The sequence below is a fragment of the Leptodactylus fuscus genome, chromosome 2 (assembly GCF_031893055.1).
Source record: "Leptodactylus fuscus isolate aLepFus1 chromosome 2, aLepFus1.hap2, whole genome shotgun sequence".
Taxonomy (NCBI): Eukaryota; Metazoa; Chordata; class Amphibia; order Anura; family Leptodactylidae; genus Leptodactylus; species Leptodactylus fuscus.
The window spans coordinates 31,809,046-31,821,233 of record NC_134266.1 but is presented as its reverse complement, the minus strand read 5'-3'; the positions used below and the strand labels follow the sequence as shown (position 1 = coordinate 31,821,233).

The 12,188-nt window shown below is 45.8% G+C and overlaps 1 protein-coding gene across 3 annotated transcripts in view; it reads right to left on the bottom strand.

The window, feature by feature from the left end:
* ARL13B (ARF like GTPase 13B) overlaps window positions 1-11,506 on the bottom strand; it is a 42,302-nt gene extending 30,796 nt beyond the window's left edge. For all 3 annotated transcript variants that reach the window (XM_075263554.1, XM_075263555.1, XM_075263553.1), the window contains exons 1-4: window positions 11,347-11,506; window positions 9,985-10,173; window positions 3,598-3,668; window positions 1,772-2,021 (exon numbers count right to left, since the gene is read on the bottom strand). In XM_075263554.1, the coding sequence (XP_075119655.1) occupies window positions 1,772-2,021; window positions 3,598-3,668; window positions 9,985-10,046 (383 nt within the window). In that variant the 5' untranslated portion in view covers window positions 10,047-10,173; window positions 11,347-11,506. The remainder of the gene's footprint in view (window positions 1-1,771; window positions 2,022-3,597; window positions 3,669-9,984; window positions 10,174-11,346) is intronic.
* Window positions 11,507-12,188: the final 682 nt, after the last annotated feature.

Genomic DNA, 12,188 nt, shown 5'->3' with positions numbered 1-12,188 from the left:
CGCTCTGTGAGTTCCCGGTTTTTCTATATATCCTTTACATCATGCATATTGTGACCAAAGCTCCACTGACAAAATGAATATTATTAGAAATCTTCATGTACAGTCAAAATATTAATACTTGTCTCTTGTCGTTAAAAATGACATAATATCTTATATACTATATAATCTACTCTGGTTCTTTCATTGCTTGCTACCAGGATCTCCTCTTGGGCCACTCTCTTACTACATTGGGCATTCATCAGGGTTCTGTATAGTCTACACGAACCCTCGGCCTCCTGATCACTGATCGCACTGCCCTGCTGCCGATTCATTTTTCATCACCTCTTGGTTCTGCGGCTCCACCTATTGGTGACATAAGGTTTTACACACACACCTTTTCACTGAAACCTCACGCAAGATCCCGGCAGATAACTCTCTGCTCAACAAGAACAGGTTTCTAACCATAGAGCATATTCCACTGCTGAAAATGGAGGTCATAGTTATAAGAATCCAGAACAGTACAAGGATCGATTACAGAATAAAGACTTTAATATGAATTGACTCACTTGATGGGCTTGTATTGTGGGATATAGGTCACTTTACCATTCCCTTCTGGAGATTGTGATAGTAAAAAGTTACCCCCTATGCACTGCAAAGGCGATGACTGCTAGTATCAAAGGTTTGACCACTGGGACCACCTCCCATCCCCAGAATAAGGTAGACCAGTCCCCTGTATTCCACAGTTACAAAACTACAGCTAAGTGAAGTTTGCATGGAGCAAATACACAGATGTCGAAGAGTTAACCCGAACTTTTGCAGTTTGTTGAAAGCCATTGGTTTTTGTTGTCTTTTGGGACAAGATATCACATTGCATTGTGTACGTGTGTATACATCTAAAATATATGCACATGTACACACAAACGCCAAGAAACTGACCGATTCTGTGAACACAAACATGATATGACTAGTGAAGACTGTATGTTGCAGAATTGCTTTTCTGAGTAGTTTAAGGCTAAGATTTGTCAGAGATTTTGCAGCAGTTTTTTGAGCCAAAGTCAAGAATGAGGGGAGAGGTGGCCGTGTATGCACATGGCGCTCCAGCCACTTCTATGGGACTTTATACTATGGCCGAGCCGCAGTACTCAGCTTTTCTTGAAACTCCAGAAGAAGGGAATTGGATACAGTATCTCTCTGCTCCAGTCATGAAATGGGGATAATGACACTCATTTTTCAAATGTGGGTCTAAGAGGTGTGACCTGCACCTGTCTGAAATTGATGGCATATTCAGTTATAAACGTCCCCGCTGGAATAGCCCCGTAATCCTAGATAAATGTGCCTTATTTGTTTCTCAAGTCTGTGGCCCCACGTAATGGGCCACAGTATAAAAAAAAAAAAAAAAAAAAAAAAAAAAAAGAGCAGTCTAAAGCTAAGTTCACATGGGGGGTGGTGGGGTGGATTTTGACACCAAGAGTGACACGGGGGAGTCAAAACCCGCTTGCCACAACTTTCGCGGTTGCGGCTTCCCCCCCCTGTTTGTCTTGGGGCTGACAGACTGCATCCTTATCATAGTAAAGACAGTTCCCTGTGAACACATAGGAGGAGGGGGATCAACTTTGGTTCTTATATGTGAGCCGGAACCAGCCCAGAAACTGATGTGCAGCACTGAAAGAACCGAACCCCAAAATAGGTAAAACTTAATCCCTAAACACCCCATCAATCCATTGGCAGACGGTCTGTAATCCATTACTACAATACTCCAGAGATATAAGGACCAGATCACTGTACTACTTACACTAATACTGGTTTTCCAGCGATCCTGGGATGTCTCAGGACCTCGGCCACCGTCTCCTTTGTTTCTTCCATCCTGTCGACATCGCTGGAATCAATAACAAACACCACGCCGTAAGACTCAGCGTAATAGTTCTTCCAAATGCCGCGGATTTGCTTCCCACCGCCGAGATCAAACATTGTGATGTCAAATCTCCCCTGTCGAATATCTGCTTTGGAGAAGCCCACAGTCGGGGCCACGTCTTGTGGAGATTCTGGAACAGAAGAGCAACAGTCAAGAATGCAGACACCATGTTCCAATAACATCAGTATATTGTACATTGTATCTAGCGGCGGGGATTGTTGATGCACAAGGCGAGAGAAAGGTCTCCTGCTGGAAGGGTTTGTACGGACTTTAGTTACAATAAACGTTTAAAGGGGTTGTCTATTGGGTTAAAAAAAAAAACTTAAAAATTGACGGGAGGCTCAGAAAGGGTTAAAAACAAACCAAATAAATAAAAGCAGCAATAATCACTTTACCAATCCCCTTGCTGCTCCCTTTCCGACACTGCCTGGCCTTTCTTTCTCGTTCTTGTTGGCACACATTGGCTGTAGTGGTGACCTGCTGCAACCAATGAGCGTGCCCAGAAAGAACGAAAAGGAGAGAGCACGGAGCAAAATGGTCAGGATTTTGACGCGGAATCTGTGTCAAAATCCTGCCGCCTCCCACTGAAATCAATGGGAGCCGGTCATTTCCTTTTTCCGTGAGCGGTTTGTTCCCGCTCGCAGAAAAAAGAAGCGAGCTGCCCTTTCTTCAGGAGGATTCCGCGGCTGATTCAGCCCCAGCGTCCGCCTCGCGGCACCTCCCTCCTGACTAGGCCCATTAATTTGGGCCAAATCCGGAGCGCAAAGCCGCGATCACGTGGAACCTCATGTGAACTAGCCCCAAATTTGGATCTGTGGCAAATCATGATCGAGTATGAACGGATTGGCTTTTTCTTTCTACTATTTTATACATTTAAACCTATTCAAATATAGATAATTAATAGAGATGAACAAGTACTATTCGAAATGGTAGTTTCGAATAGCATGCTCCCATAGGAATGAATGGATGCAGCCGGGGCCGGCATCCTGCCGCTTAACCCCATGCGCACTGGCCGCTCCCATTCATTCCTATGGGAGCGTGCTATTTGAAACTACCGTTTCGAATAGTACTCGCTCATCTCTAATAGTTAATAATAGATACCTATACATTGGAAGTGTACTACACTGTGTTCACACTTGTGTCGTTGCGTCCATTTTCACAAGGCCCATATCATCCATCCTATGATGAGGAGGAGGATGATATGTTTTTGCCCGCGCTCGGTGTCAGTTTTAAAAAAAAAAAAAAAAACACTAAAGACTTTATAAAAAAGAAAACAAAACCTGACAGATTAACTTGCCGTACATGGCGCTCTACTGAAGTAATGATAGCGTAAGAGTATAAGGGAGCATTCACACGAAGTTACGTGCCGCGAGATTTGGCACGTGTACGCCGCGTGACCCTTTGCGTGCCGTACACGCTCCCATTGAGTTCAAAGGGAGCGGGGAGCGTATGCGCCGCGCTAGTTTGCGGCCGTGCAATTATTCACGGCCGCAAACTAGCGCGGCGCATACGCTCCCCGCTCCCATTGAAATGAATGGGAGCGTGTACGGAACGCAAAGGGTCACGCGGCGTACACGTGCCAAATCTCGCGGGACGTTACACCGTGTGAATGCTCCCTAAGAGTATAAGAGTCTCTGCCAGTATCCTATGCACGTAACAGTATTTTAGTCATTTATGTTATGGATTGTTTCTCATTCGGGCCTCACCTCCTTGGATGCCTTTCACCGTTGCAGTTTTCCCAGCGTTATCCAAACCCACCATAACCAGAGTCACTTTCCTATAAAAATAAAATAAAAATGAATGATGGACTTGAATTCCTCACAGGATAATGTAATGTACCATAAGACTCCACTTCGTGTCCATCTAAGCATATAACCATCATGTTAGTACAGAAAATCCTGCCATTTGTTCTCCACATGGAAGGTGCGTAATGTAACAAGGTAATGCCTCTGGGATTGACATGGCTAAATCTGAAGCTGCCCATATTCTGTGCCCAGAACTGGAAAATCCTTTGCAATATCTGTAACCGGACCCCACCCACCTATCAATTATAATACTGGTACCAGGGCTAGGCAATTTTGCCAAAAAAAATAAATATATTCTTGAGACCCCACTGTGCAGCAGATTATACTGTGTGGGGGCCACTGTGCAGCAGATTATACTGTGTGGAGGCCACTGTGCAGCAGATTATACTGTGTGGGGGCCACTGTGCAGCAGATTATACTGTGTGGGGGCCACTGTGCAGCAGATTATACTGTGTGGGGGCCACTGTGCAGCAGATTATACTGTGTGGGGGCCACTGTGCAGCAGATTATACTGTGTGGGGGCCACTGTGCAACAGATTATACTGTGTGGGGGCCACTGTGCAACAGATTATACTGTGTGGGGGCCACTGTGCAACAGATTATACTGTGTGGGGGCCACTGTGCAACAGATTATACTGTGTGGGGGCCACTGTGCAACAGATTATACTGTGTGGGGGCCACTGTGCAGCAGATTATACTGTGTGGGGGCCACTGTGCGGCAGATTATACTGTGTGGGGGCCACTGTGCGGCAGATTATACTGTGTGGGGGCCACTGTGCAGCAGATTATACTGTGTGGGGGCCACTGTGCAACAGATTATACTGTGTGGGGGCCACTGTGCAGCAGATTATACTGTGTGGAGGCCACTGTGCAGCAGAATATACTGTGTGGAGGCCACTGTGCAGCAGATTATACTGTATAGGGGCCACTGTGCAGCAGATTATACTGTGTGGAGTCCACTGTGCAGCGGATTATACTGTGTGGGGGCCACTGTGCAGCAGATTATACTGTGTGGAGGCCACTGTGCAGCAGATTATACCGTGTGGAGGCCACTGTGCAGCGGATTATTCTGTGTGGGGGCCACTGTGCAGCAGATTATACTGTGTGGAGGCCACTGTGCAGCAGATTATACCGTGTGGAGGCCACTGTGCGGCAGATTGTACTGTGTGGGGGCCACTGTGGATCGGATTGTACTGTGTGGGGGTCACAGTGGAGCAGAAAGCTCTACAAAGCCCCATTCACATGACCGTATTTTGCAGGTCCGTGCAATTGTAGAGCTGCACAATTATAAAGGTTTCATTCCTGTGTTGGCACTTTGTGATAAATTAGTGGGTTTTGGGTTGCAGTTTGGGCACTCTGTCTCTAAAACTTTCGCCATCACTGCCCTAGAGACATCGTTCAATTTGTAGAATATAACAATTTAATTATTTAAAAAAAAAAAAAAAAACACAACAAGGAGGTACAATCTGAAATGAGTAGGAGGAAGATTAGAACCAACGTCAAGAAGTAGTTGAGGCTTGGAGCACACTTCCAGCAGACATGGTTGGAAAATCTCCAGTAAGTGAATTTACACAAGCCTGGGATAAACTCAGCTATCCTAAACATGGAGACAAAATAAGGGCAGACACAAGGCCCATAGTCATGCCTGTAATGAAGAACCGGAGGCGACAGCAAACTGGGGACCAGCAGTTTCTTTGAGTCTGCCACTACCTACTGGAATATTGCTATAGGTAGTGGCCGATAATTTATTTACCCATCCACGCTCCTGTCTAAGCCAGCCTCTGCTGCCGCCTCCAGGCAGCACTGCACGTTGCATCATGACGTAACGTCCGAGCATTCTGCATTCTTCATCATCTGGTACAGCGCGCCCAGAGGCCAGCCTGGAGGGTGGATGGGTGAGTAAATTATCGGCTGCTACCTATTGCAATAATCCAATAAGTAGCAGCCTAACAATTCACTATTTCAAGGCCATATACTGTGTGGGATCCAAGAAAAGGAGGCCATACACTGTGTAGGGGCAAAAAAGGGGGGCAAATAAAATGGGGCCATATTATGTGTTGGGACCACTGAGCCATGTTATATGACATCACTTTGTTCTGTCTTCAGCACTCTATAGCTGGGGAGTGCTATGGTCAGCCCCTTGCGACTGGGCCCCTAAGCCTGTGGGCCTCATAGACCCCCTGACCACACTACTGTCAGATATAGGGAATTGAATACTTAAACACTTTTAATGTCCTTCTAGCCACGCTGTCTCTTGCTCTATGGTATTGTTGCTGTAATATAGTGCAGGTAGCCTGGAGGACTGTAGCAGAGGTTCTGTGCAGGAAAAAGATGTAAGGGTGCATTCACACGGAGTAAAATGGAGTGTAATTCGGAGTGTAATTTTTACACGTGTAAAAAAATGTACACATGTATTTTGGAGCGTTTTTTTTACATGTGGCGTTTACGGAACGTTTTTTGGAGCGTTTACGCGTGTAGAAAAACACGCTCCGTACTCCGTAGACGACACGGTTAAAAAAACGCTGCAAAATACGCGCGTAAATTTTTTACACGTGTAAAAATTACACTCCAAATTACACTCCATTTTACTCCGTGTGAATGCACCCTAAGTATTCAATTCACCAGTGCTGTGTGGCCTGGACTGTATGTGATGAAATTTGAGGTGAGGTGGGGAGAACTTTTACAGGTGTGTGGTGGGGGAAGGGGGTCACCATTATATATGTGGGGGTGGGGGTGGATCAGGACTCTATTACGTGTGTATTAACAATCAGCATAATGGAAGCTTTCAAATGTGAAAGCCTAAGGGAGCATTCACACGGAGTAAAGTGGCACGCTATTTGGCGCGTTTGCACCGCGTGTTTGACGGCGCGTTTGCGGTCGCGTTAACGCCGCGCAAAGCGCCAAATAGTGGTGCCAAATAGCGTGCCACTTTACTCCGTATGAATGCTCCCTAACAGGCAGGGATAGATATATACAGCCGCAAAATTACTAATGGCCCTTTGAAGACAACCATAAGGGAGCATTCACACGGAGTAAAGTGGCACGCTATTTGGCGCGTTTGCGCCGCGTGTTTGACGGCGCGTGTTTGTGGTCGCGTTAACGCGACCGCAAACACGCGCCGTCAAACACGTGGCGCAAACGCGGCGCAAACGCGCCAAATAGCGTGCCACTTTACTCTGTGTGAATGCTCCCTAAGGCTGATGTGGCCTTTAAATGAATGAGACCCCCTTGGTGTAGAGCGCATTATTACATGGTCTGTAACAGTAAGGACAATCCCTTTACATTCAGATTTAGCTAATCACTATAGTCTGGGTTATGTACATCTAATATAGTTTTATTTCCTGTCACCTATATAGAGCTAGTATATACTACGGCCCTGCACTGCTCACCAAGACAAGTTTCCACTTTTATTACAGAATAGTTACCTGAAACACTGCTTGTCACTCTATGGAGCCGGCTCTATTGGTGTATACTGTACTTCTGAGCTTTCCTTACCTTGTAACCTCATATACCCCGGCATCAGATACATGTGCTGACATAGAAATAACTAATACACAGGATCATACAGATTACTGAAGATTATCTGCAGCTCTCCTACTACCCGTAGACTAGTCACACTTTTAGCAGAGCCAAATATCCATATACAGGAGCTCATAATATAATATCATATATAAACACAACATAAACGGATGTACGATCATGGACAGTGTATCTGCTATCTATATAATAGACAGGGAAAGAGCCCCTGACCCTCTGTAGAGCCCTCGATTTTTTAGGCCAGGCCAGGCAATTTCCTCACAACCCGGATCTCCAAAGCAATAACATAACAAGGCTCCGAAAGGGGCTGTAAAATAAAGGGACAGAAATAGAAGCAGAACTTGGGGTGTAACCACTATTACATTTATAGGACACCTGAGCCCTGCACACTGCATGTATTAATAGCTGGGACAGGAATCATCTGTGACCACAGCATTCCCTTCATGTCCAACGCAAATTCCCTACAAATCAATATCTAGTTACGGAGCAGGGATTAGGCTTACGCATTATTTCAGTATCAAGATATGAAAGTATAATGCTTGGTTATATAAGCCAGTCTTCTAGGCATGGAGTGATAGTGTCCATGCTCCACCACAGAGCCACTCTAAAAAAAGGTCCAAAAAATTCTCTATCAGTCTGACCCCCCCCCTCCCCCAGTAATCTAGCAGTTATTCAATAGTCAGTGGACAATTTGTTTTCACGAACCAGCAACCAGATCTAAAAATTCAGGTGTGAATGGAGTTAACGCTGTTGATCCCTTTGACAGCCAAGTCATACCCAGAAGGCCCCAATAACAGACATCAGCTGCCGCAAGCCAGAGCCATACACTGCCATACACTGCTTAAAATGACACAGTGGTTGCTTTAAGTAAAAGCATCTGTAAAGGAAGATTCCCAGCTGAAGACAGTTAAGGCATATCAACAGTGTATTCAGATTTGGAGGTCCTAGACTTAAAGAGGACCTTTCATGGATTTGGGCACAGGCAGTTCTATATACTGCTGGAAAGTTGACAGTACGCTGAATTCAGCGCACTGTCGGTTTTCCCGATCTGTGGCCCGGGTTAAGAGCTAGCGGTCTCGGTACTGTAGCTCTTTACAGTCAGAAGGGCGTTTCTGACACTCTGTCAGGACCGTCCTTCTGTACAAGCAGCACCAATAGCGCTGTACAGTGTGAGCGGGGAGGAACGCCCCCTCCCTCTGCTCACAGTACTCGTCCATAGACGAGTATTATCAGGAGGGGAGGAGCTGTTTCTCCCTGGTCTCAGAGCACAGCGCTATTGGTGCTGCTTGTACAGAAGGACGGTCCTGACAGAGTGTCAGAAACGCCCTTCTGACTGTAAAGAGCTGCAGTACCGGCACCGATAGCTCTTTACCCGGGGCACAGATCGGGAAAGCCGACAGTGCGCTGAATTCAGCGCACTGTCAACTTTCCAGCAGTATATAGAACTGCCTGTGCCCCAAACCACGAAAGGTCTTCTTTAAGGTAAATTCACACAGGGTTTTTTGGTCAGGATTTTGAGGCCGTATGCGCCTCAAAATTCTGACCAAAAAGATGGCTCCCATTGAAATCAATGGGAGCCGGTCAGTTCTTTTTTCTGGGTGCCAATTCTACCGGTTCCCGGATAAAAAGAAGCGACATGCTCATTCTTTCAGGCGGATTTGCCTTGCAACATCCACATGAAGACACTCCTTCCCGACTAGGCTCATTCATTTGGGCCTAATATGGAGAGGAGTGCGCGACTGAATGCCGGTACACTGCACCGGCATCCAGTCACAGCTACCTGTATTTCGCCTTCGCCTCAGGTTCCGGACCAAAATACCCCATGTGAACTTACCCTTAAGCTTCTCATCTATTAGACATTTACGGCTTATCCTATATGCAATTAAATGCCTAAATTCAGAATACCCATTTTAGCCAGCACAGGCCTCCAAGTTATGCATAGCATGAACCTCTTTTGTTGCCAAGCCGTAGCGGTCACCATGTAGAAGTATTTTCCTTCTGCTGTAGCTGCTGACCACTTCTGTGTCTTCAATACGAAAATAGCCCCTTTTCAGGCTAGAGCTACATTCCGATTTATGGAGAGAGAGAGAGAGAGAGAGAGAAAAAGAAAGAAAGAAAGAAAGAAAGAAAGAAAGAAAGAAAGAAAGAAAGAAAGAAAGAAAGAAAGAAAGAAAGAAAGAAAGAAAGAAAGAAAGAAAGAAAGAAAGAAAGAAAGAAAGAAAGAAAGAAAGAAAGTGAAGGGAGAAAGAAAGAAAGGGAGAAAGAAAGAAAGGGAGAAAGAAAGAAAGAAAGTGAAGGGAGAAAGAGAAAGAAAGAGAGAAAGCTGTGACTCCTTTTGCACAACGAAAGATAGTCGTGTCACCCTGTGACTATTTCACTTATGTTAGTGAATGGTTTGTGACCCAACGGTGCCGTTGCATAAAAAAAAAAAAAATTTGACCAATTTTAACTTTTTTTTGCAGAAGTCGAGCACATTCAGGGGTCACAACACGACTCCATTCACTAACACAAGTGAAGGAGACACAGGCCGACACTGTGAACTTTGCTTATGCAATGGGAGTCGTAGCCAAAATCACCATGTAGCCCTATCCTAAAGGACATCTCAGAATATAAAGCCTGCCCTGCTGCTTCCAACCAAATTTACACTCAACTATGAGGTCAATGGCCAGGGTTATCTTAAGGATGAAGTAATGGGGCCACACGCACAGATGTACATTTATGTATCAGCAGCTCAGCAGTTCCACAACTCACCTCACCGGCTGACGCCATCTTTTAAACCAATTCCTGCAACAATTTGCCATCAGGCTAAACATAGGACATCCAAAGAAATGGTAAACTATGTTCTGCGGCTAGAGTCTTAAGAAGGCGTCGACAACATGGATGCTCTGTGATATCTTCTACTTTCCTCCACTTCATGAAAATCTCCAAATAAATGATATTCTGAAAAATAAAACAGTAAAGCAGAATGAGAATCTGGATTCATTATTATCGATTACCAACATTTAGCATTTATTTTTTCCCTCTCAATTCAAGGCTGAGATCTGGGATGCTGTATGGAGATGGCTCAGGTAGTATACATGTCCACGGCACAGTCTACAGACATCACATATGTATACTGCCAGTCTACAAATACAGCATGTATAGGAATTTCCCATATGGACAAGGCTGGTAAAAATTAATGCATTCATAAATACGGCACAGTGCCCAGAAATGCGGTACCGTTTTTTTTTTTTTTTAATTTTCCAAGGACCCACAGGAAGATGAAGTTCGCTTGGGGTCCAATTGTTGGGAACCTTGAGTATCAGGAGAATGGGGGCCAAAAGTCCCCCTAAAGCCTACTTGTGAATGAAGCAGCGATTGAGTGGGTTCCATTTTGACTTCAAAGGCTAGTGATGTCACATTCGTTCATTACATGACCTGCTAGCAGCTCAGTCCCATTCAGGTAAAGGAGTCTGAGCTGCAATAACAAGCAAAGCCACTATACAGCACTGCGTTGGGTATTGCAGTTCGGTCCCATTCAAGTGCTCAGTCCCATTCATGTAAATGAGTCTCAAGTAAATGGGTCAGAGCTGCAATACCAAGCTCACCCACTATAGCGTACTGTGCAGGGTACTCAGCGAAGTGGCCGCAGTGCTCATCTGAACACTGTGGTTTCTTCAAAAAGCTTATCTTCGGGGGTCCTGGGTGTTGGATCTCCACCAATCATATACAAAAAAGACCTCATGTCATCAATAGACAACTCCTGGAAACCCCCTTTAAGGGTGTACTCACATATGGTAAGTTTATTGCAGAGACTGTCCTGTTTACCCACATGGGGCAGGCAGATACCCAAGCACCGGCTACAGAGACATCCCCACTCACATGTACAGGTCTGATGTGTAGTCACAGGACAGTCTACAGTAATAGCCATGTGTGCAGGATGAGTACAGCACTGACTCAGCACCCCCTACCCATTATCACCACGTGACCTGTCAGATTTAGGATGGTGACCCTCCCCCCATCAATGACAGACCTCCATGTACCCTATAATACACAGTAGCAGCAGAATTGAGTGCAGTTCTTCCATTCTCTAGCAGACAACACGTAATCCCCCCCATTCACACCATGACCTACCTGGCAGCCACCCCCCGCCGCGTCTGACACCTCCACACACCAGTGACTGACACTAACTAGCGGCCAGTCCTCCACAGCCTGTGATTTATCACTACAGACAGACGGACGGACACGGGAGTGTAGACCGGAAGCTGCAGACTCTATGGTAACCCAGCAAACACTTTCCTGCGGCTTGCAGCCACGCCCCCTCGTTCGCCCAGCCAATCGATATTCTGATAGAAATAAGCCACTAGCGAGGCGGGTCTCATGGATAATTACTACACAGAGATGATAGAAGAGCTGTGATTGGCTGATTTCAGGGACGTAGGGTTGTTATGGTGTCTGTGTTATTACATAGATGCTGAGGTTTGTTTAGTAATCGGCGCAGAGATCACGTGTCACTCCATGTGCTAGAAGACTACAACTCCCAGCTGCCGCCAAATACTAGCTCTGGGATCAGAAACCTTCAGCACTGCAGCTGTGGTGAGCCAAAGACATCCCACAGAAGTGACTGGAGCATGCTGGGAGTTGTAGTTTCACTGCAACTAATAGATAGATGCAGGATAACTCAGAGGTCTTAAAGGGGCTCTGTCATTCAGAAAACAGATTTTGAGCCAAGGGCAGGTTCACACCTGCGCCCGGTCTCCGCTTTAAGGTTTCCGTCTTCTGCCCAAGAAACTGGAGAGGAGATGGAAACCTGCAGTCATTTTTCAAACCCATTTATTTGAATGGGTTTGCAAAGTGTCTGCCCGTGAGCGTTTTGTGGTCTTTGCGGCGAAACCATTTTTTTTTACTGGACACAAAGTTGGACATGCAGGACTTTGTGTCCGGTTAAAAAAAACGGTTTCGCTGTGGAGACCACA